At 57.3% G+C, this 26703-nt stretch overlaps 9 protein-coding genes across 9 annotated transcripts; 3 read left to right on the top strand and 6 right to left on the bottom strand.

The window, feature by feature from the left end:
* Window positions 1-55: 55 nt before the first annotated feature.
* On the bottom strand, window positions 56-2553 carry MKK02DRAFT_29333 (uncharacterized protein; the record flags this gene model as incomplete). Its single annotated transcript, XM_053087793.1, has 4 exons — window positions 56-265; window positions 338-1161; window positions 1234-1583; window positions 1694-2553. 4 exons carry the CDS (start codon window positions 2551-2553, stop codon window positions 56-58), a joined length of 2244 nt encoding a protein of 747 aa, XP_052949005.1.
* Window positions 2554-3505: 952 nt separating this feature from the next.
* Window positions 3506-5302, bottom strand: MKK02DRAFT_34978 (putative ccr4-not transcription complex, subunit 7; the record flags this gene model as incomplete). The annotated part of the gene is made up of 7 exons (XM_053089049.1): window positions 3506-3587; window positions 3746-3861; window positions 4278-4455; window positions 4608-4769; window positions 4846-5036; window positions 5116-5190; window positions 5252-5302. The coding sequence occupies 7 exons, from the start codon at window positions 5300-5302 to the stop codon at window positions 3506-3508; spliced, it is 855 nt and encodes a 284-aa protein (XP_052949004.1).
* Window positions 5303-5596: 294 nt separating this feature from the next.
* On the top strand, window positions 5597-10771 carry MKK02DRAFT_34977 (putative microfilament motor; the record flags this gene model as incomplete). The annotated part of the gene is made up of 19 exons (XM_053089048.1): window positions 5597-5599; window positions 5712-5939; window positions 6213-6590; window positions 6639-6716; window positions 6761-6845; window positions 6893-7301; window positions 7362-7457; window positions 7508-7656; window positions 7702-8281; window positions 8327-8483; window positions 8583-8889; window positions 8947-9038; window positions 9095-9223; window positions 9316-9437; window positions 9503-9630; window positions 9687-9757; window positions 9804-10146; window positions 10205-10256; window positions 10315-10771. The coding sequence occupies 19 exons, from the start codon at window positions 5597-5599 to the stop codon at window positions 10769-10771; spliced, it is 3864 nt and encodes a 1287-aa protein (XP_052949003.1).
* Window positions 10772-10964: 193 nt separating this feature from the next.
* On the bottom strand, window positions 10965-12025 carry MKK02DRAFT_39519 (uncharacterized protein; the record flags this gene model as incomplete). Its single annotated transcript, XM_053090634.1, has 2 exons — window positions 10965-11950; window positions 11998-12025. 2 exons carry the CDS (start codon window positions 12023-12025, stop codon window positions 10965-10967), a joined length of 1014 nt encoding a protein of 337 aa, XP_052949002.1.
* Window positions 12026-12357: 332 nt separating this feature from the next.
* MKK02DRAFT_29329 (uncharacterized protein) lies at window positions 12358-14735 on the bottom strand (the record flags this gene model as incomplete). Its single annotated transcript, XM_053087792.1, has 5 exons — window positions 12358-13247; window positions 13344-13950; window positions 14078-14291; window positions 14357-14418; window positions 14487-14735. The coding sequence occupies 5 exons, from the start codon at window positions 14733-14735 to the stop codon at window positions 12358-12360; spliced, it is 2022 nt and encodes a 673-aa protein (XP_052949001.1).
* Window positions 14736-15545: 810 nt separating this feature from the next.
* Window positions 15546-16324, bottom strand: MKK02DRAFT_29328 (uncharacterized protein; the record flags this gene model as incomplete). Its single annotated transcript, XM_053087791.1, has 2 exons — window positions 15546-16022; window positions 16064-16324. The coding sequence occupies 2 exons, from the start codon at window positions 16322-16324 to the stop codon at window positions 15546-15548; spliced, it is 738 nt and encodes a 245-aa protein (XP_052949000.1).
* A 925-nt stretch (window positions 16325-17249) lies between these two features.
* Window positions 17250-20399, bottom strand: MKK02DRAFT_34976 (Six-hairpin glycosidase-like protein; the record flags this gene model as incomplete). The annotated part of the gene is made up of 14 exons (XM_053089047.1): window positions 17250-17324; window positions 17417-17504; window positions 17633-17876; window positions 17959-18191; window positions 18302-18381; window positions 18455-18514; window positions 18576-18693; window positions 18750-18772; window positions 18843-18888; window positions 18945-19019; window positions 19066-19152; window positions 19203-19315; window positions 19360-19740; window positions 19947-20399. 14 exons carry the CDS (start codon window positions 20397-20399, stop codon window positions 17250-17252), a joined length of 2076 nt encoding a protein of 691 aa, XP_052948999.1.
* Window positions 20400-20774: 375 nt separating this feature from the next.
* On the top strand, window positions 20775-21919 carry MKK02DRAFT_39514 (uncharacterized protein; the record flags this gene model as incomplete). The annotated part of the gene is made up of 5 exons (XM_053090633.1): window positions 20775-21094; window positions 21137-21209; window positions 21255-21332; window positions 21376-21769; window positions 21819-21919. The coding sequence occupies 5 exons, from the start codon at window positions 20775-20777 to the stop codon at window positions 21917-21919; spliced, it is 966 nt and encodes a 321-aa protein (XP_052948998.1).
* Window positions 21920-22416: 497 nt separating this feature from the next.
* Window positions 22417-26592, top strand: MKK02DRAFT_39513 (uncharacterized protein; the record flags this gene model as incomplete). The annotated part of the gene is made up of 4 exons (XM_053090632.1): window positions 22417-23268; window positions 23318-25638; window positions 25705-25788; window positions 25839-26592. The coding sequence occupies 4 exons, from the start codon at window positions 22417-22419 to the stop codon at window positions 26590-26592; spliced, it is 4011 nt and encodes a 1336-aa protein (XP_052948997.1).
* Between the last annotated feature and the right edge of the window lie 111 nt (window positions 26593-26703).

Genomic DNA, 26703 nt, shown 5'->3' with positions numbered 1-26703 from the left:
GCACAGCATCGATATCTGCTGGCCTGGCTAGACGCCTTCTTGAGCCCCGACCCGCCTAGACCTCATCCTTCTCATCATAGACATACCCGCCCATCCTATCCCCGCCCGACCATACCCTCGCCCACTCAAGATACAGTCTGTAGGTATACGCCGTCATGTCTTCTTGTCGCCAGTGCGTGGCCGCCCATTCTTGGCCTGCTTCAGCGATGAGGCGGCCGGCTGTATCGTTTCCGTTGGCTTTGGAGGGTGTGAGGTCGCCTGTGAACTGGGTCATCAGCTTGATCACATAAAGGATAACTGATTGATCGTCGAGCACAAGAGCCCAAGCCAGACTCACATACGCCATCACATCCATCAAATCCCCATAATCCACCTTGATCGGCACATAATGCACCCACGCCTGCGCTCGGTCCGTCCACCACTCGGGCATAATCGTACTCTTGAGAACGACCGTCCCCGTACTCAACAGTCCCCTGAACCGCGCGCTCCACGCATTCCCGTCCACATCCAACACATACTTGTACGCCGCCGCCTCCTTGTGCTCCATGCGCGGAAGAAAGGTGTATTCTTTCGCGATGAGCGAGCAGGTGGATGGGTCGCACTGGATGGGTTTACCTGTGGCGCCGACGTCGAGATAGTGCGCGGCGGCGGCCGAGTAGGTCGTTTCGGTAAGCTGGACCGGTGCGCCGCTACCGGTAGGCGTGAGGACAGAAGTCGGACCGCCTTTGTGTAGATCCAATAACCGGAATCGCTGTCCCTTCCTCCATTCCACCTTATCATCATAATGCGCCCCCGTCAACCCTCCTCGCCACAATAATCTGTCCTCCGTCTTGTCCTCCCAAGGCGTTGGGGGTATTTTGACGAGGTGTGAATAGGGGATCCCGAGGATATCGCTCTGGAGCGCATGGCGCGAGTAGGAGAAGAGCGGGAGGTGCCCGGAGGTGATGGGCGAGCGGTACGGGCCGGCGGTGGCGCCGTGGATAGGGACGAGGGAGGGGTGGGCGCAGATAGAGTAGGAGAGGGGGTGGGAGGAGATGAGTGATTTGGAAGTGGCCGGGTTGGGTGGAGAAGGGTCGGTGTAGAGGGCAGAGGCGAAGTCGGTAGAGAATGGACAGAGGGCGGACCAGCCGTATTGCTCGTCGTTTTCCTCTTCGTCCAGGACTACAGGGTCAGCTCAGTCTATTTACAATATCGGTACCACCTTGAACAGATGCAGAAGGTATGTATACTCACAGCTCCCCTCTTCTCTGGCACGTTCCAACTCCCCCCGCTGACTCCAACTCACAAACCCCCTCCCTGTATCATGCACACTCCACACCGCCTCGAAATCAGGTATATCCCCCGCCACATCTTTCACCATATCCAGCTGCGCGGCAACTCGCTGGTCCCCGCCGGGATGCCGCTGCGCGTCATAGTTCTTGGTGACGCTCAGCTGGCCAGCGGTGTTCCGGATCACGTACGTGTCCGGGAGGGCAGCGGCGCGGGCTTGTTTGGTAGAGATGACGGCGGGGCGGTGTGGGTGGAAGGAGTGGATGTCGGCGGATATTTGATCGTATTCGTCTGGAAGGGGGACGTTGTGGGTTCTGGAGATCAGCTGAAGCAAGGGGGATGCAAGAACCAGTGTTCATCTCTGGGGATAGCCTGATTCCCCCCAAGAAGGGTCGAATTATGCCTGACCGGAACCTATACTCACTTGACATATCTCCACCACTTCTCAAACCCCTTGGGCGGCGCCCGTGCATACCGCCGCCTATACTCTCCCGTCGCCTCCTTGAGCGTCTTACTCTGCCTCGCATTCTTCTCCTTCCACGCCGTTTGCGCCTCCTCAATCAATGTTGTAATAGGATGAGGCGCCTTGGAGTCGACGAGGTCGGTAGGGTTGAACCGGAGTAGTCCGTCATTCGACTTTGATTTCGGTTGATCCCACTTCATCTTCTTCTTGTTGTTTGCCTTGCTCCCCTTCGCCACCCCTTGCGCCTTTCCCTTTCCCTTTCCACTCGGCCCCTTCCCGCCCCTCTCCAGCGCAATATCAAAGTGCCCCAACTGGACGCTCTTATCACCCCTCAGCCCGCTTACATCATCCACCAGCCCCCAGCCCTCCCCTACAGGCACGCCCGCGGTCCGCAATGCCCAGATGAGGAGCACCGCCCCTGCCCCCAAAAGCAAGAGCAGCCCCACCCAGATCCGCCGCCGCTCGTCCTCTGCCCTCAGGCGCGCGAGGAGGGGCGCAGGGAGGGTCCATACGGCGCTCGGACGCCTTTTGCGGGAGCCCTTGATATCGCGCGGGGAGTCGAGGCCGGGGTCGGAGAGAGGATGGAGGTGGGTCTTTTCGGGCACGGAGAGGAGGTGGAGGTGAGGGGAGGAGTAGGCGTTGGTTAGGATAGATACGGGTGCTTGGGATGATGATTGGGTTTGAGGGGTGTGTCGAGCCCGAGCGGCCGCGGGTTGGTCGGCGGAGCTTGTGCTGGTGCTGGTGCTGCTGCTGGTGCTGGTGGATGTCGCCATAGGTACCGAGCCAGCGCCGGCGGTGGGTTGGGGCTCGCGGTGCGCCATATCGATAGGAGATGAAGAAAGGAGGTTGGGTCAGCTATCAAAGTGAATCGATATGAGTGGTGAAAAGCTTCTTATAGCCAAAGGATGGTTCATTAGGAAGACGTTGCGATCCGAACAACAAACCGATCATACCCCCCGAATAGACTCGATGCACATACCATCGAGGGTGCATTGAGGGTGCTCTGAGCTGAAACGAGCACCAAGAGCCAAAGGATGTGTGGATCCAAGCGTCAAAGCCAGATAAGCTCCATCAGTAGGTTCGATCCCCGACCTCCGACCTCCCCGGACGAGGCTCAGGCGACGCGTTTCATCCCCATCGTGATTGCAGAAATCAGTCACGCCTTGCTCGAAGCGTCCACACCGAACACCACAAAGCGTAGAGATGCGTGGATGCTGTGCAGATCGTGTCGAGATTGGGAGAGGGAAGCTATTGATGGATGAGAAAAGAAGAGAATAGGGGGATGGCGCTTGGGCCTTTCGGAATTTGGCACAAGGTCGGATCTCGGAGGATACGCCTTACGGCATGTGAGAGTGATGGATCTGATCTGTAGATGGATGACTGAGGAAGACTCTGGGTGACTGGTAACTGCATGAGGCAGCCTTGAGGCGTTCGACGTGACTACCAGAGAGAATCGGGCAGTCAGACTTAAGGAGACAGGACACATCGACCCGCGCGAGCCGACCTGCCATCCTCAACTCGCCGCGTGACTTTGTGGGTGTCACCAGATTGATTATTTTGTATGCCGGCGATAAGACATACATATCACTATGATATCCCTTGCCTCCTCCTGCGTCGCGTCACCCCACTTCGTCTACATATGGTACTATACAACTTGCTATATACAGAAGACGAGCTGTCGCCTTGTTCGGTCGCTTTGGATGGTCGGGTTCAGTGCTTTGGATGTTGATGATAAAGCGGGTGATGAGGTGTCGCTACCCCCGTCGACAAGGACTAGTATGGCTTGGCATCGAGGAGACTACCGGGTGGTGTCGCTTTTCCGTGCTTGCCGCAGGAGAAGCCGTAGATGTAGTTTCTATACATCAGCTGTCAGCCCAAGCGTCATTGACAGATAGCGGCAGAGGGAGGAGAATGATGAACGGGATAAGACGAGCAGAGGAGAGGAGAGGAGAGGAGAGGAGGGAGAGGAAGATTGAGGAAGATGGAGGAAGAGCGGGAAGAACATAGACTCACTTGTAGTACTCATCATCCAGCACCCCATTAAAGTACGTCGTCCGGATCCGAAAGAAGACGGCGGCGGTGAGAAGCGAGTCGGAGCCTGCTTGATGTTGAGGACCTATCCGTTGGACCTGGAGAGTCAGCTAGGAGCTCGATCAGGCTGGGGCTGGGAGAAGGAGGGGAAAGGAGGGGAAAGGAGAGGAAGATCTGGTTTATGAGAGGTGGAAGATCGCTCGGGAGGGGACGCCTCGGACTCCCCCATATTTCCATCGCCCGCCTGCTTGGGACCGCCATCTCTTGGCGCCCTGTCTGGAGCACCGTTTCCTGCTTCTCGCTGATCGCCATACACCTCCCTTCCCCGCCAGCTTGGCCGCAATCGCCAAAGCCCTTCCAGACCCCATTTCCCCCGGTTCCTCTGTCTCAGCATCACTGCTCCAACCCCATCCACCTCCTCCCTCTGCCCCAGCACCAACCAACCCCACCCCGATCCAGACCCATATCCAGACCCATATCCAGACCCATACCCACACCCAGAACCCAAACTCACCCCTATCGACTCGGCAATCTCCTGCAACCCCCCCTTCAACGTCTTGACGCTTCTGACCACATGCTTGATATCGTACAGGTTCGGAAACCAGATGAGGAGGGCGTCAAAGAAGGCTTGTTCGTTCAGTGGGAGGGGCTCGCATGTGAGGATCTTGAGGAGGTAGCCAAAGTCGTAGCCGCTGAGGTGTTAGCTATGCGTTTAGGTCAGGATGTTGGAGGGAAGGGGAGGAGAAGGAGAAGAAGGATTCTTTCAGCGGACCAGCACTTGGTCCATGAGACAGGGAGGGAAGGAGTGATAGGGGCATGAGGTACAGATACGGAGAGTACTCACGAGTGAAACGACACCCATTTGACATTATCAAACAACACCAGCCCGCTCGTAATAAGCAGCTCCCCGAAATACTCGACATCAATCCCTTCGTCTTCATTCCGCTTGAAATCTATCCCCGAGTTCTTGAGGAGCTCGATCGAGTCGGGCGCATACATGTCGTCTCTACGACCACGTCAGCTATAGCTCCGACCTCGTCCGTATTCCCCAGCCTTCTCAGGCCCGTGGCCTCGCAACTCACCCCAATGCGAACGTAAAGTTGAACTGCCACGTCGACACCTCTGGCGAATTCCCTTCCTCATCGCAGAGCGTAATACCCAACTGGATAGGCTTGAGCATATCCACATTACACCGCATGGTCTGATAGTGGTAGTCGGAGCCTGTTTTGAAGGTACCTATTGGGCGGGCGACGATTCCGGGGAATTCGGTGTCCTACAGCATCAGCTGAGTCCTACTACTTACTCTGAGGGAGATGTGAGATTGTCAGCAGATTAGAGGATGGAAGACGTACCATCGATATATACGGGTACTGCTCAATCGTCTGCCGCATAGCTGCGAACTCCACTTCGAGGTTGTCGGCCCATACCTACTCTCGTCAGCTCGTCGCTCGGCGCCGCTGCGTCTTGGTCTGGCTACAACTCGCTGACCTCGTGTATCCCATAGTCAGTCTTCTGGTTTGGTATTCTCAGTGTGGCCATTGTGTATAGTTGTAAGTGTAGGGAGACAATAGAGAGTGATGCTTGTCCTTGTGCTTTGGGTGGTGATCAAAGGTGGACTGTAATTTGATTCCGTTGTTGCTGTGAGATCACCGAGCCTCACCCGTTCAAGATGAACGTCATCCTATCTCTCTCCCTATAGCTATCATATAGACTGGTTATATATTACCGCTATATAGCGATAAGCTACAGGCACAAGACCCACGGCTGCGCTCAAGAGCGCCTCTAATATATTTCGACCTAGAAGAGCTGCGATAGCTCAAGCGCTCAGCCGAGATGGTCCGTCCAACCTCGCTATCTCTTCCCCCCTCGGCTCTCTTACCTCTCCTCGTCCCCTTCTCTCCCCTCTCCCCCCCATCCCTCCTCATCAAAGACCCAGCTAACAACCCAGGCGCCCTCCAAAAAAGCAGGCAAGAAACTCGGCGGTCTCCTCTCCTCCGTCACCGCCTCTTCCGGAGGAGGAGATGGAGGCAAAGCCAAAGTGACCAAAGCGGACTGGAGTGAAGGGTTCAAGAAGAAGAAGTCGGCAGGGGTGCCGGATATGACGCTGCTGAGCACGATTACGAATGAGGCGATCAATGAGAATATAAAGCAGAGGTTTAATAATCAGGAGATTTATGTGAGTGGGTGGGCTGCAGCGGGCGGGATGAGAGGCAAGGAAGGAGGAAGAGGGGGAGGAGGAGGGGGGGGAGAGCAGGACGGAAATGGGAGCATAGGTGATGTGGTCACTCAGCTCCGGAATGGAGCAGTCAATCGGCCCCTTTGGCTGCAGGCAGACCATCCATCCTCCCTCTCCCCCTCCCCTTTCCCCTTTCCCCCTCCTATCCCTTGTCATGCCCCATTCTCCTCGCCCTTTCTTGCCCCAGTAGAGACCGGCTGACACCCCGCTCAGACCTACATCGCCCATGTCCTCATCTCCGTCAACCCCTTCCGGGATCTCGGGATCTACACCCCCGACACCCTCGCCTCCTACCGCGGCAAGAACCGGCTCGAGATGACCCCGCACGTATTCGCAGTCGCCGAAGCCGCCTACTACAAGATGAACAATGAAAAGGAGAATCAATGCGTCATCATCTCGGGCGAGTCGGGCGCGGGCAAGACGGAAGCTGCGAAACGGATCATGCAGTACATTGCGGCTGTGTCGGCCGCGGAGGAGGCGCAGGGCGGATCGGGGATCGAGGGGATTAGGGAGATGGTATTGGCGACGAACCCGTTGTTGGAGAGTTTTGGGTGTGCCAAGACGCTCAGGAATGATAATTCCAGTCGGCATGTGAGTTTTGATGGAGAGGGAGAGGGGAAGGGTAGGGCTGATGGGTAGGGTAAATACCTCGAGATCATGTTCAATGGCATGGGTCAGCCTGTCGGAGCGCAAATAACAAACTACCTCTTGGAGAAGGCATGTCTTCTTATTTGTTGTCGGGGGAGCCTGCTGATGGCCAGAACCGAGTCGTCGGCCAGATTAGGGACGAGCGCGACTTTCATATCTTCTACCAATTCACCAAAGGCGCCTCCGCCGAGCAAAAGGGTGAGCTCATCAGCATCTTCCTCTTGGGGGCATAGCTCACTTCCCAGAGGCCTTTGGTCTCCAAGGTCCCGACGCCTACGCCTACACCTCCCGGTCCGGCTGCCTCGGCGTCAAATCCATCGACGACGTGTCCGACTTCCACGAGACCCTGCGCGCCATGCAAGTGATCGGTCTCTCGGCCGACGAGCAAAACTCCATCTTTCGCGTCCTCGCTACGATCCTGTGGCTCGGAAATGTCGATTTTGTGGAAGGAGACGATGGGAATGCCAAGATTAGCGATACGGGCGTGACGGACTTTGCGGCGTATCTTATGAGCGTGGAAGGTGGGGTGCTGGGCAAGGTGTTGTTGAACCGGACGATGGAGACGCAGAGGGGTGGAAGGAGGGGGAGTGTGTATGAGGTGCCGCAGAATGTGGCGCAGGCGAATTCGGGGAGAGATGCGCTGGCCAAGGCTTTGTGAGTGCTGCTCTTCGAGCTTGTGTGTTGTCAAAGCAGAAGTCTGAGCTGATGCTGTAGGTACAATAACTTGTTCGAGTGGATTGTGTCGAGGGTGAACGTCTCGATGGCGCCCAAGGCAGCGACGGAGTATGTTATTGGAGTACTTGATATCTAGTAAGCTAAAATGAGGTCTACACGGGTCGATCCAAAGCTGACAGAGGTAGCGGCTTCGAGATCTTCCAGGACAACTCGTTTGAGCAGCTCTGTATCAACTACGTCAACGAAAAGCTCCAACAAATCTTCATCGAGCTCACGCTCAAGGCGGAGCAGGAGGAGTATGTGAATGAGCAGATCAAGTGGACGCCGATCAAGTGTAGGTCTGGCGCCAGACTTGGTGCAGTGCACAGCTGACAAGCAGTCTTTGACAATGCTGTCGTGTGCGAATTGATCGAAGGCAAGCGCCCCGCCGGAATCTTTGCCACCCTCAACGACGCTACCGCGACGGCGCACGCCGATCCCTCAGCCGCCGACAATTCCTTCATCCAGCGCTCCCAGATGCTGTCCGCCAACCCGAACTTCGAACCCCGGGGCAACAAATTCCTCATCAAACACTATGCCGGCGACGTCCTGTACAACATCCCCGGGATGACCGACAAAAACAAGGACACGCTCGTCAAGGACATTCTGGACCTTATCGAAGGATCCAAAGACCCCTTCCTCCAGTCTCTCTTCCCAGACAAGGTGGACCAGTCCTCCAAGAAACGTCCACCTACCGCTGGTGATAAAATCAAACAATCGGCAAACGACCTCGTGACGAATCTGATGCGGTGTCAGCCGCATTATATTCGTACGATCAAACCGAATCAGAATCGCAGTCCGAGCGAGTATGACGATAAGGCTATTCTGCACCAGATCAAGTATTTGGGGTTGCAGGAGAATATTAGGGTGAGACGGGCGGGGTTCGCGTATAGGGCGGAATTCTCAAAGATGATTCAGAGGTGAGCTACGCGGTATTCAAGATAGTGGACAAAGCTTACAAGTAGGTTTTACTTGCTTTCGCCGTCGACGAGCTATGCGGGTGATTATATCTGGCAGGGGGACGATCGGAGCGGATGTGAGCGGATCTTGACGGATGCCAAGATTAGCAAGGACGAGTGGCAGATGGGCGTCACCAAAGCCTTCATCAAGAACCCGGAGACTGTACGTCTTGTCATTTCCTTCGGCTTCCCGTCCCTCGCACCTTGTCGTTGTCTCTGTCCTTGTCTCTGTCCTTGTCCTTGAGGCCAAGCTGACCCACAGCTCTTCTACCTCGAAGGCGAGCGCGACCGATACTGGCACACCATGGCCTCTCGTATTCAGCGCGCCTGGCGCGCCCACGTCCGACGGAAACACGAGGCCGCCACGCGTATCCAGCGATTCTGGCGCTCACAGAAAGAAACGCTCGTGTATGCGCGTAAGCGGGACTATGGGCATGAGGTCTTGGCGGGGCGGAAAGAGCGGAGGCGGTTTAGTCTGTTGGGGATGCGCAAGTTTTATGGCGATTATTTGGATGTGGGGGGGAATAGTCCGGCTGGGGGGTTGTTGAGGAATGCAGCGGGGATTTCGGGTACGTCCAAGACTTTTGAAAGAGGGGGAAGAGAGGAGATATGAGCTGATAAGCTAGGAAATGAGAGGGTGGACTTTTCAAGTAGGGGTGAATTGCTGGTTACCAAATTTGGGCGGTCGAGTAAATTGTCGCCGAGATTTATCATTGTCGTGAGTTGATTTCTACGGACCGATGTTGTGTCTGATATGGGAGCTGACGGTCAAAGAGCGACAAGGCGGTCTACTTTGTCGTCACGACCCAAAAAGACGGGCAGGTCAGTACGACCCTCGATCGCAAGATCCCGATTGCGTCGATTCGGACTATTGCGATGACGAATCTGAGGGATGACTTTGTGGTATGTTCCCTTATCACCTCATCCTCCTTCCCCTCCCCACCTCACCAACGAGACGGGGCGGAGGTGGCTGGGCGTCATGCTGATAGATCTAGGCATTCAACATCCCGCCATGCGAAGAAGGAGACCCGATCTTTACTTGCGCGCTCAAGACGGAGATGATGTGTGCTATTCTGACCATCACGGGCGGAAGCACCACCGTCGCCATTGGACCGACGTGAGTCATAGATCTCAGCTACCGACTCCGCTGCGTATAGCTCGGGAGCATAGCTGATCTGGCAGTATCACCTATGCCAAGAAGAAAGACAAGCAGGCAACTATCAAGGCTGTCAAGAATGAGGCTGTTTCTGGTGATGGACAGTACAAGAGCTCTACGATTACCGTCGGATCTGGAGAGTCACCAAGTAGTGGTGAGTCGTCTCGGCGCTCGCGACTCTGATGAGTAAATCTGGAGCTGATCAATCAGTATCTGCGGCTCAACCACCGAGGAAGCCAAAAGTCAAGAAGGCGGCCAAGGCCGCTCCGGCAGGGATGGCCGTAAGCTGCTAAACCTAAGTTTGCCTTGATATGGCTGACCTTGTAGGGCCGAGCAACTAACCGCCCTACCGCCGTCGTACTACCCGGGGCGTCCCGTCCGTCCGCTCCACCGGCGGTCGCAAATGGCACAAGCACTACTGCTTCCGCGCTCAAACCACCCGCGGCACCAGTAGCAGCAGCGGCGGCAGCATCGGGGACCGCTCGTGTGGCACCGTCTATACCTGGTAAAGCACGCGCTGCGCCTCCTGCACCGCCACCGCCACCACCCTCTCAGCCCGCTGCGCCCGCAAAGGAGATGTACAAGGCTCTGTACGCGTTCGCCGGACAGGAGGGGGAGATGAATTTGGTTAAGGGAGAACTGGTGGAGGTAAAACAAAAAGACGACAATGGTGAGTACAGCCAAGGCCAAGGTGGCTGGTTATTTTCAGACCAAAGCTGACGGATCAGGATGGTGGATGATTACCAAGAATGGCTCGGAAGGTTGGGCTCCGTCAAACTAGTGAGTTGACTCCATGATGAACTCATTTTCGAGATGAGCACAGCTGACATCCGCCTAGTCTCAAATTGGTCGAGTCCGCTCCCCCACCTCCCCCACCCGCCGCTCGTCGACCACCTCCTCCACCCGCGTCGAACGGTACCTCTGCCGCCCCATCAGCATTCTCCGCCGCTCGCGCTGCCGCGGCTAGCGGTACCTCCTCCCCTGCCTCCTCTCGTCCCACCTCTATGATCGGCGCATCGGGCAAAGCGGCTCCGCCTGCCCCTAAACCCAAGCCGTCCATTCCGGCCAAACCGAGCGTTGGGGCCAAGCCCGCCGGAATGGGTCTCGGCGCGCCTATTCCGCCTTCTGCGCCGGCAGCACCGACTGCGCCGGGGACGGGTGCGAAGCCCGCGATGCCCGGTAGACCGCCAGTGCCCAGTGCGGCCAGGCCGGCGCCGGCGGGAGGTCCCGCCAAGGTTGGAGCAGTGCAGAAGCCGGCGGGGCTATCTGGGCAATTGGATTTGGCTGCTGCGTGAGTCTTGTGCCCTGCTGAGCTGCGTGCGAGCTCAGAGAAGGGAGACTTGAGCTGACGATACAGGTTGAAGAAGAGAGCTCAGCAAGCTGCGGAAGATCAATAATAGAGGAATCGAGGTATTGCATCTTTTGTATGGGATGATAGGATTGTATCTGCAAGTACAGCGATCACTACATGGCTGCATAGACTCCAAACTACGAGTCGTTCATCCCATTGTCCCATATCACCCAGCTATCCGCAACATAATTACCGAGCTCGTCGCCCTTCAAGTCATACTTTGTGGCAAAGTCGCAGAGCCACTGCACCCGAGGATAGTACGCCCTGGTCCTGGCTGTTTCGCAAGATTTGCAGTCAGACCCCAGATCCCCTCCGTATACCGCCATCACCGCTTCAACCGAGTCGCACTCTGCAAAGAGCTCGACCAGGCCTTTAGAGATGCGGTCCCTCTCTTCTGGAGCGCAGGTGGGGCACGCAGTGTCCCCGACCTCGGTAGGCGCCTCTTCCGGCGCCCAATCCCACCACCTCCTCATCGCGTTCGCCCCGCGGAGGTGGAGATCCTGCATCTGCATCCAGCTCGCCGGCGCGTACGCCTTGACTGCCTTGACGATGTCGGGGTCGACCTTGGTCAGATCATACTTGATCTTGATCGTCCTTTCCGCGGCCTCCTTGGTATGCTTCTCAGACCCGCCAATCGTCCAGATTGCAAACTCCAGCGCGGGCTCCGTCTCCCTGAGGCCGTCCAGACCCGAGACGAGCAGCCTGAAGACGAGCGGCGCGGCGTAGTTCCTGGCGAGCCCAGCCGCGTCCAGGATAGACTGGATGCCGATGGCGGGGGGAGCGTGGGGATCGTCAAAGGCGTAGGCCTCGAGGGTAGTAGTGGACCTTACGAGGGAGAGGAAAAGCAAGAGTCCCATGCTCGAGGTCGAGTGGAGCCGGAGAATGGCGATCCCATCATAGAGGTCGCTGGGTCCGGGAGGGGGGAGCTCGGCGAAGAAGGTGGAGATGTTGGCGAGGAGGGAAAGGCGAAAGTAGCAGGCTACCGCGGCCGCATCGCTAGCTTGGAGGATGATGTCCCCAGGCTGGCGGGTGTCGAAGCTGGGAGCGAAGCGGAGAGGAGGGAGGGACTGGGGCTGAGGCTGGGGCTGGAGGGGAGGCGGGGACTGATTCTCCACTACATGCGCTAGGTGGCGTCAGCGATAGTCCATGTGGAGATGGGATGAGACGTACCGGCTGGTTTGCTGCTGTACTTGGCCATTGTCACTCTTCTCGTCTGGTCGCTGATCACACTTGTCTGTGGGACAGATCATGGCGAAGGGGGGAGTGGATGCAGTTATATAGAGTAGGCATGAGGAGAGGTGGATACAAGTTGTCGCGGTCGCTTATTGTTCGCGGAACGTTTGCCGCTTGCCTCCCGGGGTACAAGTTTCAGTGCGTGTTTCAGATGGGGAGGCTCTTTGTCCTTGCGCTACAGACGAGGGGGCGATGTCGCGCCTGTACTGCAGGGACCGACGTCGAGCTAGGTCGCAGGACTTCCTCCCTTGACAATCGGATACATCACTGCTCCCGGGGTATAGCTATCTTTCCTGCCTAAATGCAGTCATCGTACTCCCCCGCATCGATACGCTCGTCTTCCTCCTGGGCCTGGTCATAGTACTCGCGCTCCGTGCCACGGAACTCGTACCTTGAGCTGAAGGCTCTGGTCCATGTCACCCTGGGATAAAAGTACCTGAATGCCACGGGCCGGCAAGCTCGGCACTGCACCCCCATATCGCCCGCCAATAATTCCTTTTCCAGCTCCTCCGCCGACTGACACGCCGAGTAGCGCTTCTCAACACCCTCTAGTAGATCCTCCTTGTCCATCCCGCAGGCAGGACAAAGCTCCGTATGTCTCCCACGTATCCCGGCCCGCTTTCCCCAATCTGGGAACTCCCGAAACCGCCGCATGGCTATAACGTGGCGGATGTGCAGGTCCTGAAGGCTCGTCCAAGCCCCACTGCGCTCGCCGGCGAGGGCCTGGGGGATGCAAGGGTCTGCCTTGCTCAAGTCGCTTCCGAGCGTGGCTTCCGCCGCCTCTTTGGTCCGCCTCGCTGATCCGCTGATGGCCCATACCGCGAAGACCATGAAGTTGTCTCTCCGACCCGCCGGGCGGAGGTAATCAGAGAGGAGCCGGTATACTATTGGTGTGTCAAATTGCTTGGCCAGGATGGCTGCGTTAATGATGGACGCGTCGTCGTAGTAGGTGGGATTCAAGAAATGGAGGGTTGTGATTGACTGGGCGAGGGAAAGGAAGAGCGTGAGACCGCCGCTCGTGGCGCGATTGAGGGGGAGGACGGCGGTTCCATCGACAAGATCCGCTGAGGATGAGGAGGGAGGGAGGGTGCCAAAGAAGTTTGACAATTCGGCGAGGAGGGGGAGTCGGAAATAGAAGCAGAGCTTGTCATCCGCTTGTAGGATGATGTCGCCTGGTTTTTTGACACCTTGAAATCATCATGGAACTTGAGTGGTGGAGGGACCTCGGCTGGGTGATATCAGCGCGTTCCAGTTTGACTTTCTGACAAGGATGTAGCGCTTACCGGCAGCCTCGGGATTGTTGTTGGACATCTCAATTGACACTCCCTGCTGGGCAATGGCTCCAAGATGTGTGATGGCGAAGAAGAATGTGAATTGCAGCACTAGTGCGACGTTCAAGCGGCGCGCCCGAAGCTCGGCGGAGCGCCAGGAGATCACGTGACTTCGCCTTGATAGGAAGAGGGAAGAGGTGACATTACTGGAGCTGTCTGGGCAGTGATCTGTGCGATCCAAGCCAGGGGAGCCATCGCCCAGTGTCCGGTCCAGGCGCTTGGAGGAGATGTAAACCCGTCTTAGAGCTAAGTTCGATTGATACGAGAACTTCCCCCACTTTCCGATATACTTTTTGCCGGTTGCCTCATCACCTTGGCACACTTTGAGAGTGCACACTTTAGGCTTTGCGTTTACCTCTATACCTCCCCATACACATCTATCATATACTGGCGACTCTTGCCCAGGCTCCATCATCAGCGAGAGACTCTCCCGTCCACGGTCAACCGTCAGCGTTCGGATAGCGCGATACCTCTCGCTCTTGACCGGGCATCGGCGTATAGCCGGCATCAAACCGCATCGATCATGGCCAGCAACATCAGCGGAACGACCGGACGCGATCTATTGGCCATTGGGAGATAGTCAGGCTGATTGCGCAGGTGCAGGAATACCCGCGTCCACCCCGGAGCTGGAGTTCCACCCCAATTTTGCCATCAAGCGTGCCCGGGACATCATCCTACAGGCGGACGACGAAGTGAAGCTCTGCTTCTACTTTCGACGTAGGCTCTTGGAGGAGCTCTCGGACTTCTTCAGCGGTTATCCTGCCCCCTCCTCCTCCGGGGACCTTGTGGACGGCATCGCGCTCATACCCCTCCAAGATGCCTCCAGCAACGGTCTTGCCCTCTTTCTCTCCCTCATCCAATCCACCACTGCTCCCTTCCCATACCTCATCTTCGACGCCACTCCCTCTCTAGCTGTCCTCGATGCTGCAAAGCTCGGCAAGCTCTACGAATGCCCAGTCATCTACCGTCTACTCGTCGCGTCTCTGGAGAAGGTCGACAAGCGGAAGGCGATACTAGCTTTTGCCGTCTGGGCAATCAGCGGACTTTGGATCAAGGAGAAGGAGGCGGCGGAGGCGACGCTTGAGGGGAACTCACCAAGGCGGGCACGGTGCTGGTCCAGGCGCTCAAGGAGCATATCCCCGCCAGCTGTTTGCAGTTGCAGGATCTACATCTCCGGCGGTCGACGGCGGTGGCGCGGTTCTTCGACTGGCCGAAGTGGGGGGAGAAAGAGCTTGTGGACTGCAGCACTTGCAAAGGGGAGGCTCTGCGCGCGATGAAGGAGCGCTTTGCTGGCTGCGATTCGGTGGACGCGATAGCGGCGGTGTGGAATGCGGATTCGCTCATAGCCTGCCCAGACTGTAGAGACCCTCTATTCAGGATCTACACAGCCAGGGTGTGGTGGGCGCGGGAATTCTGCTCAAGGTACGGAGATGTCGTATCCGAGCGTCAGTGCTACGATGATCACTTCAACAGATGGGATCCCTATGATAGTTATGAGGCCGAGGCGGAGCGTGAGGCGGCACAGGAGGCTCTCGATGCACTGGACGTATAGGAGTGGTAGACTATGCTAGATGACCTGACATAGACGACCTGGACGCGAGCTGAGAGGAGACTGAAGCGACCAGTGGTGGAATCGATGCGAAGCTACGTAAAATGGCCATGCTGCCAGCAGGTGCCCCATTTGGGTCAGATAAGCCTGTCAATCCGAGATTCCCGCAAGACGAGTCTAATCAGGTCATGAGATTGAAGTGTGCAGTTCGGCGACGCCAGCTGCGCTCAGCAGCAGCCAGACCAACCACGTGAGTCGGTGTCGTTCAGACAGCGGGATGACATTACCACCCCGGGACCTACTGCATCATTTCTACGCCCTGTCACCTGATTCCTTGCGCTCGAACAGTGTGCATGATGGCTACAATATACAAAAGATGATCAGAACCCATGATTCCACGAATCTTTCTGTATATAATACTTCTGGGACTCCTTGTAATACTTCTGCTCGCTGTTGACAAAGTCATACTCTGAGCTAAACTCCTTGACAAACTCAATCCGAGGACGGAACGCCCTCTTCGCCGTCTCCCTACACTCGCAGCAAATCAACCCAAAATCACCCTTCCGCACCTCTTGTAACGCCTCCAGCGACTCGCACCCTTTGAATCATGGCTCAACGCTTTGAATCACTTCCGCCTTCAAATAATAACATGTCTCGCACTGGTCTTGCTCCTCGTCTGGGTTCGCGTAGGTCCATTTGAAGAACCGCTTCACTGCGTTGGCATGGCGGATATGTAGATCCTGCAGCTGCATCCAGCTACCGGGTGTGTGCTCCTTGATGGCGCCGATGACGGTCGGATCGCCGTAGGTGATGTCCCGACCGAGCGTTGCCTCCGCGGCATCCTTTGCCATGACATCTGACCCGGCGATGGCCCAGATGGCAAACTCCATCACCGCCTCCTTCTTCCCTACTTTGCCTATCCCTCCAGCTAGGAGCCGGAAAGCCAAGGGGGTATCGTATGCCTTAGCGAGGAGGGCAGCTTCGATGATGGCCGCCGCTTTATCCCCATACGGACTGATGACATAGGGGTCGACCGACTCGACCGATTGGATTAGTGAGAGAGGAAGAGGTGAAGCCCGCGGCTGGTGGCGTTGAGGAGAGGAATGAGGGCAGCGCCGTCAACGAGGTCGGCGTCGAAAGGGGAGGGAAGGGTGGCGAAGAAGCCCGACAGCTCCCCAAGCTGTCTCAGGCGGAAGTAGAAGCATAGAGCCTGCTTGTCATCCGCCTGCAAGATGATATCGCCGGGCCCCGGTAGCGAAACTGGGATGGAATACGAGATCCGGCTTGGCGGCCATTTGCCCCGCGCCTGCGCTGTCAGCTGAGGCGCTCCGAGTGGCGTCCCAGAAGCGGGCTTACTGGCTGATTGGGTGTCAGTGCTAGCCATGGTTGACTTCCGGTATGTATATACAAGTGCGATGCTCGATCATCGAGGCTGCAACGATGAGTGCGAGAACGGCTGAGCCTCTCGGAGATATAAGACGTATACCCGGGCGGTGCCGGCCGTGGCCGGATGTGGCAGCGTTTCAAGTGCGGAGACGTCGTTTCAGAGCGTTTCAGATCTGCGTTTGCCGCGTCCTTTGAGTTATGGGCGCCGATGGTTTAGTTCCTAATGCTAATTGACAAATAGCCCTGCGCTATGACTCGTGGCCCATGTATGTGATCGAGACCGATATTTCTTTCGAGCGAACTTCGGGAAGCATGCGGGACAATTCCAAATTCAGTGATCCTCGACTTACAGATGTGGTCGAAGGCTCGCGCACACGTGGACTCCCACACCGGCGCTGCGTGGATAGCACATATGCTGGCGCCTCAGAGTCACTCTCGCTGATGACAGCAAATAGCTTAGAGGTGGTTGCAGCGCTCGATCGGACCCGGACCCGCTTCAACACGGATGATGAACTTCATCAGCCGGAGGGACTGAAAGCCCGCGTCAAGACTGAGCTTCTGGGAATGACGAGGTCTTCGGACAGACTACGGACCGAAGCAGATGTCGACAAGGCCTTGACACGTCTGCGAGTCTGCTACGCTGACGTAGACCCCATCGCGCTTCGCGCCCTGCATCGGCATTCCGTGGCAGAAGATTATTTCAGGAGGGAGTGAACGACATTCGGCGATCTGGCGGGGGAGGTGTGTACAGTTGGACAGGGCATTACAGTCAAGTATCAGAGAGACTACCACATGCACATACATTGAGTTCTGACACTGTCTCACTTTCGCCACCCGAAATTGCCCTACTCCTCATTCCTCAGTTTCACGTTCTTCCCAAAACTCCTCGTTCTTCTTTTCGCCGTTTTGACTTCTTCTCCACCTTACGCCCCGAGCGCCCTATCCAGGTTGAACGCCGCCGAGATGAGAGTGACGTGAGAGAATGCTTGGGGTGTGTTCTGCGCGAGATCAGCCAAAAATCACCAAGATAATTCGCGCATCGCCTCCGCTCCCCTCAAGTCGATTTGAGGATGTGAAATATGGGACATACGCCGAGCCCTTCGCCTCCTGCACTAATCTCCTCACTGTACAGCTCAACATGGTTTCCGTATCCGAGGAAGTCCATGAACATGTTGACTCTGTAATGGAGTCAGCTTGAGACCTTGCTCGCCACCCAAAAGTCTGGTCATTTGACCGCCACGTTCTCCCTTCTTCCCGACCGATCTTTGGCTCCAGTAACAAGTCAAGCAGTGAGAATAACACGTACGCCTTGTCCAAATAGTTCTTGTCATGCACCCCCGCCCTAGTCATCGCCTCAACACACCAAAGCGTGCACAAACTAAACGCGCCTTCCTCTCCTCCGACCCCATCGTCCGACTGCGCCGCATTGTATCGGTACACCGACGAGTTGGCGGTCAGACCGCCCTTCTCGGGCGTCTTGAGGATTTGGTCCAGAGTAGAGAGGAAACGGGGGTCCGAGGCGTCCATGAAGAAGACGAGGGGCATGATCACTGGGGGTCAGCCCGCACACGAGGCAGATAGAACCGATCACGAGTTGCGGTCAAAGCACGGATTAATTAGTGGATCACTCACAAACAGCCGAATCCAGACTTTCCGGCACCTCATAGCACTGCGAATAATGCCCCTTCTCCTTATTGAACCCCTTGTCCTGAATCTCCTCGTACAGCTTGTCGCGCGTATCGAGCCATTTGGCCCGGTTCGGGCAGGGCAAGTTCCGCTTGTCGGCAAGTCGGAGCCCGCGGTCGATCGCGACCCACATCATGACCTTGGAGTAGAGGAAGTGCTTCTCTTCGCCTCGGACTTCCCTGCGGGCGTTAGTTTCCGGCGTCGATAGCTGTGCAGCAATCACGAAGAGGGGAGTGGAGCATAGTAAAGGGGAGGGGTGAGTAGATGAGGCGGAGGAAAGAGGACTGACCAGATGGAAAGATCGGTCGTGCCCACTTGTGTACAGACAAAGTCCACTACCTGCCTCACGGCAACCCACGAGTCCCAGTGCTAGTCTATCAGCCGTGGCCTTCCCTCTTGTTCGTCTTCCTCCTTCTTTGAAGCTGCCGTCTTTGGGACTTACAAGGGGCTTGGAGTACTTCTGAGCGAGGTAGATACAGTCCATGAGCTCTCCGTAAATGTCCTGTGCACGTCGGCTTCCTCGTCCAAGTGCCAAAGAGAAAGCGGAAGACGACTGGACTCACCAACTGCTTGTGGTCCGCCGCTCCATTCCCGATCCGGACGGGCTTGGACCCCTTGTGTCCGCTCAGGTGGTCCAGGGTGAGTTCTTCGAGGTCTTTCCCACCGTGGATGGTATACACGCTACGGATCAGCTACTGTTCTCATATATCGAGACCATTGTAGGCGATGCAACATACATCTGGAGCGAGCCGTCTGAGTTCTACGAAAGTCAGCTATGTAGCTTCTCTCATCACGCGAACGAAGTAGAAGAGGAGGAAGAATCAACTCACGCGCTCCCGCAGTCTGGCGAGGATGAACTCCATGTATGCGTTTGCCCTGATATGTCAGGTCCTTCCTTGCAGACCTTCACCCGCCCAGGGCAAAAGACTTACTCCTCGGTAAAGCCGAGCCGGATGAGCGCGTACAGACTGAACGAGGTGTCTCTGATCCAGGTGAATCGGTAGTCCCTACTCGATCAGCTCTGTGGCTGCTCCCGCGAATGAGCGAGCTCACCAGTTCCGCTGCCCGCCGACATGCTCGGGAAGGGAGAAAGTAGGCGCGGCGACGATGGCGCCCGTCTCTTCAAAGACGAGCATTTTGCTGCGCCGTCAGATCAGGATTCATCCGGTATCATGAAAAGCAGAGCTTACAGGACAAGGGCAGACCGGTGTACCGCCTCCCTCCATCTGCCGGTGTACTTGGACCTGGCGATCCAGGTCTGCCAGTACTTGTTTGTGTCTCTAAGCAGGGCATTGAGAAGGGCCTGGTGCATCAGCACATGCCTTTTCGAAGTACACGACTACTGACCTTGCTGAGAATCGGATTCTCCTTTGGCCGGAGCTTGCTACTCGCCTCCAACAACGCCTGCATCGGCACGCCCAACTCCTCCGCCCGCTTCTCATTGGGATTCGCGACCTTCTGGTGCTCCTCGGTCGAGTACTCCCACTTGCCCACTTCTCTAAACACGAAGTAGACCGCCTGGCCCTCCTCGAGCTCAAAATCGGACGTGACGGACGGTCCGAGCAATTCGCGGTTCTTGAGCGACTCGACGTTGAGCTTGATGGATGGGTCAGAGACGCAGGTGTCGGAGGAGAAGGGGAGGTAGCGCAGGTCCATGGTCAAAGAGGGGGCGGTGAAGACGGCTTTCGTGCCGGTGCGGCCGTCTGAGACTGTGTCGTCTTCGACGAGCTGGGGGTTAGCTGTGGCATAATGGAGGGATAAAGTGGAGAAGGTAGGGTGGAGAGAACATTGGGGACGAGGGGGAGAGGTAGTAGTGCCCGCTGGATTGTCTGACCGATACGCCTCCTTGATCTTCCCTCCACTTCACTCCTCGCATCCCCTTGCTCATTCTTCTTGGTCCTCTCCGCTCCTTCACCCGCTTAACCCTTACTCACCTCGGTCGTGTGCTTGTCCCTGCAATAATTGAACGCCGGCGCACACTCCAACCTAAACGGCACCTTCCCCCTAATACTCTCCACCTTCCTAATCAACCAGGGCAGATACGCCCTGCTCTGACTCCCACTCTTGTTAGCCCCCTTGGGCACCAAGAAATCCGTCATGACTCCCACCCCATCCTCGTTTAGAAACTTTGTAATCAAGACATTCGAGTTGGGGGCGTAGGCCTGCTTGGTCTTGAATGTCCAAGTGGGGGTGATGGAGAAATGTCCGCCCTTGTCCGCGTCGACGATCCGGGCGAATACGGAGGGCGAGTCAAAGTAGGGGACACACATGGACTCGATGGAGCCGTCGATGGAGACGACAGCGGCGGTGCGGAGGTTGCCGATGAGGGCGTGGTCTTGGATGCCCCGGACGGGGGTGCCCGCGGCGTCGCGGAGTTCTTCTGGCATTGTTTCGGTATAGGAAGGTGGTGGGAAGAAGGGTGAACAGTGGGAAGAGTGGTCTCTTCTATATAGGCTGACTGAGATGCGAGACAGAGACAGAGATGGGAGACGAGTACCGAATCTTTGCTTTGGCCGGATCGGCTATCGGCCACTGCATCATTCTCTCGGCATTCCTCAAAGGGAAGCTTAAACCACGTGCACCCCTCCACCACCACCAAGCAGCAGCGCTAAAGGCTCTTGCGCTCATGCCCCTCATACCTTGTGCCTAGAAACAGCTCGACAGCCTATAGCCGCAAGCCTCCTCAGTCAGACCGGGGAGAGATAGACGCGCCTACTAAGACCAGGAGAGGTACCTCAACACCGTACCCCGCCTGACCCGCGATGGAGCTCTACGGCTACAACCCCTATTACCGCTCCATCCCAACTCGCGGCGGAACCGGCAACATGCACAGCACCATAGCCTTTCCTGGCGCCAACGGTCGTCGAGGGTCGTTACCGGTCACCAGCCCCAGTATCGGTATCGCAGCGCTGACTGCGAGTCCTGCGTCCATCACCAGCCCACGAATGCCAAATACGCCGGTCGTTCCCAATGGGGCCGGTCCTGGTGGGAACGGGAATGGGTACGATACGAGTCCGAAGCGGCTCAGAAGAGTGGAGAGGGTGATCAAGCCGATCAAGAGCGTCAAGGGGCCGGATGCTAGGTGAGTTGCTCGACAGGAGATGCGGGTGGTGCTGACGAGTAGGGGGATGGAAGAGGAGGTACAGCGTTTATTGGCGAGTTGCGAGGCGCATGAGGCGAGAATGAAGCGGACCAAGGTGAGCTGGCGCAGGTCTGACATAGGTATCGTAGCTGACTTCAAGGCAAATATCGAAGATAGGCTGTTTCCAGAGCTGAACGGTGCCCTCTCGAGCTTATCAGATATGGACCGCGAAGCAGATGTAAGCTTGCCTTGTCTCACCTGGAGCCTGGGCTGATAGTCAGGACATAGTAGCGCAGCTAGACGAGACCCTCGCCTCCACCCGTCCTGTCCTCGCAGCACGTCTATCGCAGCTCGTAGCAACCCACCGAGCCAAAGTCGACGACATGGAGCAGAAAGCGACCCCCTGGCGGACATTACGGGACAGAGCGGCAGGTCTGTTGTCGGAGGACGGGCGAGACCTATCGGAAGAGGTTCTGGAGGTGGAGGAAGAAGATGTCGATGGGGAGGATACTGTCCCGAATGAGGAGAGGGAGCAAAGGAAGGAGGAAGGGGATGAAGCTGCATTGGCGAGGGTGGAGGGATGGGCGGAGGAGGTCAAGAATTACTTGACGAGTGAGATTGCGGTTTTGAGGATACAGAACGCAGCGAGGAAGAAGGGACTTGTGTGGTATGCCTGTACGTCCTCCTTCTCCACACTGCGGATGTACAAAACTAAGGCATGCAGTCTGGGGGTTGATATCCACTTCAATTCTCGCCGCCATCATCGGTTTCATCGTATCCTTCTTCCTTTCGAAGTCCAGTACACTGCCGACCATCGCCTCGTAGCTCGGTTATACAGTCAGCGAGCTTTGACGGCGTCCTCGATGCAAGGTCTCGGAATGTGGCGGGATGTCTGATGTTTCAGGTGTGAGACATCACAGCGACATGGCTAGGACATGTGTGAGCGATAAGGGGTCTGGACTGGGTGCGGCGGGTGTTGATGCTGCGGCAAGGCTAAGCAGGTAGATAGGAGGGTATTAGAGGATAGGGCGCACCGGTAGTTGTTGTATTTCCCCATAACTTGTTCTCTACATACCTATTTTCGTTCGTCCACTCTGCTCTCAAGGTATGTCTCACTCTCTTAGTTCTCTCAGATCCTCGGACCACCCTCCGTCAGTGATGCTGACGAGCCCAGACCTCGCCTTTCCCATCGCCACGCCCTTCCCACCATCAATATTCACGCCCATCGCTCCTCCCTTCTCTGCACCTGAAACGCACATTACGGTGCCTGATCGATCTGAAACAAGCTCCGACGCTCGGACCATCCTCAAGCTCAGGGCAAAATGGTCAAATCTAGATCTTCAACTTCCTCCATCTTTCGCTCAACCCTCATCCACCACAATCATCCCTCAGAATCATCCCTCGCAGCATACGATACCGACTCGGTCATCACATTCCGACCCTCGCCGTCCACCTCCTCGGAAGCGTCATCACACTCACACACGCACAGACCTCCACCCCTCAACTTATCCTCGCACGGCCCCAAACCTACCCATTCGCCAGCGTCTTCACTACCCGTCACCCCCGGTACTCCACCAACTGGCTACCCCTCGGATCCCTTCTCGCACCCTACTACTCTCCCCGAACCGACCCGCTCTCGCCCGGGCTCGCTCGCGCACACCTTTGAGCGCGTGGCCGTCGCTACCAACGGGTGCGGCACCGGTACCGGCGGCAGTGGTACCAAGGGACCCCAGATCGTCGTCGCCTCCCCGTCAACATCGACTATACACTACCTCTTTCCTTCTCCGAGCGGGACGGGCACCCACCTTTCCGCGGCGGAAGCGAAGGGCGCGGTCGGCCGCGCGGACTCTCGCGGAAGGAAAGAGAAGCGATTGCGCCCTCATCCGGCCGACGCGTTCGGGCCGCCAAGGAAGGAAGAGCACGTTGGGACAGTCGGGAGGACAACGCGCCTGGCGAGCGAGCCTGCGCTGAGCGGAGTCGGTATTGGCATCCGAGAGAGCAAGACGTTGTCTGCGGAGAGCATGCGGACGTTGAGGCGGCAGCCGAGTCTGGCGGAGATTGGGTCGAGGAAGGTTGCTGCGGGAGGCAGGAACAAGGAGAATGAGGGGGCGAGGCAGGGGATGACGCTCGCGGGATTGGTAGAGGAGAAGAAGAACAAGTCTCTGGGATTGAGGGTGAGTTTGGGAACTCGTCGTGAAGGTAGGAAGGAAGGCTGACATATAGCTCAACCTCAACGCCCTTCCTTCAGACACCAAATCTTCCTCCCCTACTTTGGCTAAATCGGATATATCCCCGCCCGTCCTCTCTCCTAGAGATACCACCCGTCGGCGATCCCTCTCGCTCTCGTCTCCCCGCCCCGCTCCGTCCATCCCCGGCATCACACCCGCCCCGACCTCTCCTCAGCTCCCACAAGCAAACTTTGGCCGTCCGCTCGGGATCGAGGTAGGAGACGTCATCTCCTCATCCACCGCCTACACGCAGATCGAATACTCGGGTAACGGCGCCGTACCATTCACAAACCCCTTCGCCTTTCCTGGCGGGGTCGCCATGTCGCGCGGAGCTGGCGAGGCATGCTTTCCCGGCGGTGCGCCTGACCTGAGCAGCGTCGCTCGGCTGGAAGCGGAACGCCGGCTCAAGGGGCGCATGAGCGTCATTTCGGAGTCCCCACCTCTCGTCGACCCGGAATCTACACTGCCCACTGGATCAGGCCGGGAACGTCGTCTATCCCTCTCTGGGCGCGTCCGCCGTTCCTTGTCGTTGAAAATCACCCCCGATCCCAAATCCTCCCGGCGTCGAAGCCAGTCGGTCACCGCCCGAGGCGAACGGACATGGGATCCACTCCCTCCTCTTCCTCTCCCACTCTCCATGGCCTCTTCGGCGGCATACGAACTGGGCCTCGGCGATCCCTCTGTCGATATGTCGGACCGATACGGTCTCGCCAAGATCATCCCTTCATCGCCTACGGGCGTCTCGGGCGGGGGCGGTCTAGGTCTCGACGTCCGGATCGACGAGATTGGACAGCGGTCCCCTCAGCGCAAAAGGATCGATCTGGGCGGATCGGATGTTTCGCTTCTCGCGAGTAGCGTAACGACCGGTTTGGGATACTCGTCTTTGGACTCCCCGGTCAGTCTGCCGGAGAGCCTGATGGAGGAGGCGGTGGATCTTACGGAGCGGGGAAGGAGGGTTGGGACGCCCATGAGTGTCTCCAGCGGGAGTGCGTCATATGCTACTTCCTCTACCGGTGGGAGTAGTGTCGAGGTCGACCAGCTCAGACCGACCCACACTCCCGCTCTATCCAATACGTCCACGCCGTACCTCCACTCCTCGAGCCAAATGACCAGTCCGGCCTTCCCTTCTCCTCTTCCCCAAACCCCACACTTTGGCCTCTCCGCCCAAAGGCAAGCCCTCTCCCCCACCGCTCAGCTCGCTTCACCCGCTATCATCCACTCACCACCGACTCCCGCTCCCTCCGCCGCGTCCGAATCAGAGGACCACGCCACGCGGTACGCCGTCACCTCGCGCAAACCAAACTTGCGGTACTCGAAGTCCTTCTCTTCCGACGTGGGCACCAAGGTCAGCCGGAGCTTTTCGTGGCGCACCAAAGCACCTACTCAGATGAAGCGATACATCCCGGATCCACCTACTCCGGAGCTGGACGAGACGTCCGCTCGGGAAAAGAGGTTGTCGCGCAGCTTTTCGTTTGCGACGCGGACGAGATCGCCCGTTCCGCTCGATATGCGTCCCCCGGTCCAGGTACATATCGTCCCTGCTTCCTTACCTCAAGTTCTGCCCCAAGCTACACGCACGGTCCAGCGTCAACCATCCACTGGCGATCTACACAGTCACAGGTGGCGCCCGCCAACTCTGTACTCCCTCTGCTCACCGGACGGCGCGGTCGATCCCCTCCCCACTCCTCCCCGGCCAAACCGGAACCTCACCCCCCAGCTCTCCGTGTCCGTCACTGCCCCCTCGCACCCCTCGTTATCGCCCCACACCCCCCAAACCCAGTCTCATTTGCCGATGCACCATATCGACCCCTCCCGGATCGTCTCTTCCTCGACGGCGCATTCCCATTCCGGCCGCTCATCGTTCCTCGCGGCCTCGACGTCTTTCCGGGGCTTGACTAAGAGTCTGAGCAAGTCGTTCTCACGGACGTTCCACGCGACGGCGACGGAGCATGTCCGACAGGCGGACTCGGCGCTCAAGGCGAGGATATCGGCCCCGCTGGAAGCGACGAGGGAGGTGGTCCATTCGAGGGAAATATCGGCGGCTGCTACTGCAGTAGTGGAGGAGGAGGTCATTGCGGAAGATGGAGGGCGGAAGAGCAGTAAAGAATGGCGGGCGGATCTACTTTCGCAGGCGGTGGCGACGAGTATCAAGGAGGGGCTGAGTGAGATGGCGCAGAGTCATCGGGCGGAGATGCAGAGTACGTTGGGGAGGGGAGAACGGACGAGCTGGAGTCGGAGCGTGGGGAAGACGTTTGGGCTGAGGAGTAGTTCGAGCGCTAGTACGGGGGTCTTATCAAGGGATAGTTTGGTGGGATCGTGAGTTGCCCGTTTCTCCGTCTGCTTTGTGTGGCAAAGGAAAAGGAAAGGTAGCTGAAATGACAGGTTTCCGCTACGAGCGCACTTGGCTCCGGGTGGGGGATCGAGGGGGTTAAGAGAGATTGGTAAAGAAGAGAGTAATCAGAGCATGTAAGCTGCCCCTCTTGACCCTGCGCAGAAGAGCCCAGCTGATATGACAGCTACTCGACAGCCTCCTTCCTCCCTCTGCCGCTCCGAGTCACCCCCCAAGCTCCCCCGATCCACATCAATATCTCGCAGTACACCCCACCTCGCCCCATCCCCACGCCCACACCCAACCTCGTCTTCCCCATCCCCAACTTTTCACTTCCTCTCCAACACTCCACATCCCCTCCTCCGCCGGCTACGCCCACGCCACTCCCGACGCTGGAACTCCCGTCTCCGCCTCTGCTTGATCTGCCGGATTTCCCACTTGTCCCTACGATGACGCATACGATTTACCGGCCGCCTACGCCTCCTTCGCCCACCAGGAATTATCAGAGGGAGAGGTCATTCTCGCCTGATCACGGGTCCGTGATCGGCATTGGCGAGGGGGAGGGGAATGAGTATAGGCCTCAGCCGCTTCTCACGCGGTTGAGTAGTTTGGGGGAGGGGAGTACGCAGGGGAAGGAAGAGAGGGTACGGAAGGTTCTTAGGTGGAGGAGAGATATTGGGGCCGAGGAGAGGGAGCGGGAGAGGGAGCAGGGGCGGATCGTTTCAGAGTCGAGCACCATCAGTGAGAGCGAAGGGAGACAGGTAGTAGAGGAGACGAGTGACCTTGAGGCGGGAACGCAAGCGTGCGAAGTGGTCGAGGGAGATGGGGAAGGAGGGAGATTGGACGGGATGATTGTCCGACATGTCCAGGTGGAGAAGGAGAGACTGAGGGGGATTGTGAGGAAGAAGTCGTTGACTGCGATACATGGCGTGGAGTTTTGAGGTGTCGTTGTATATAGCTTGATCTGTCTTGTATATATCTAGCTCGCTGTATCTATTGTGATTATGATTTATTACGAGTCCATGCAATGCTCATGCTATCGTCGCACTGTG

Source organism: Dioszegia hungarica, assembly GCF_025882075.1.
Source record: "Dioszegia hungarica strain PDD-24b-2 chromosome Unknown MKK02contig_2, whole genome shotgun sequence".
NCBI lineage: Eukaryota > Fungi > Basidiomycota > Tremellomycetes > Tremellales > Bulleribasidiaceae > Dioszegia > Dioszegia hungarica.
Note: the sequence above shows the minus strand (reverse complement) of the source record. Positions and strands in the feature narration are given on the sequence as shown.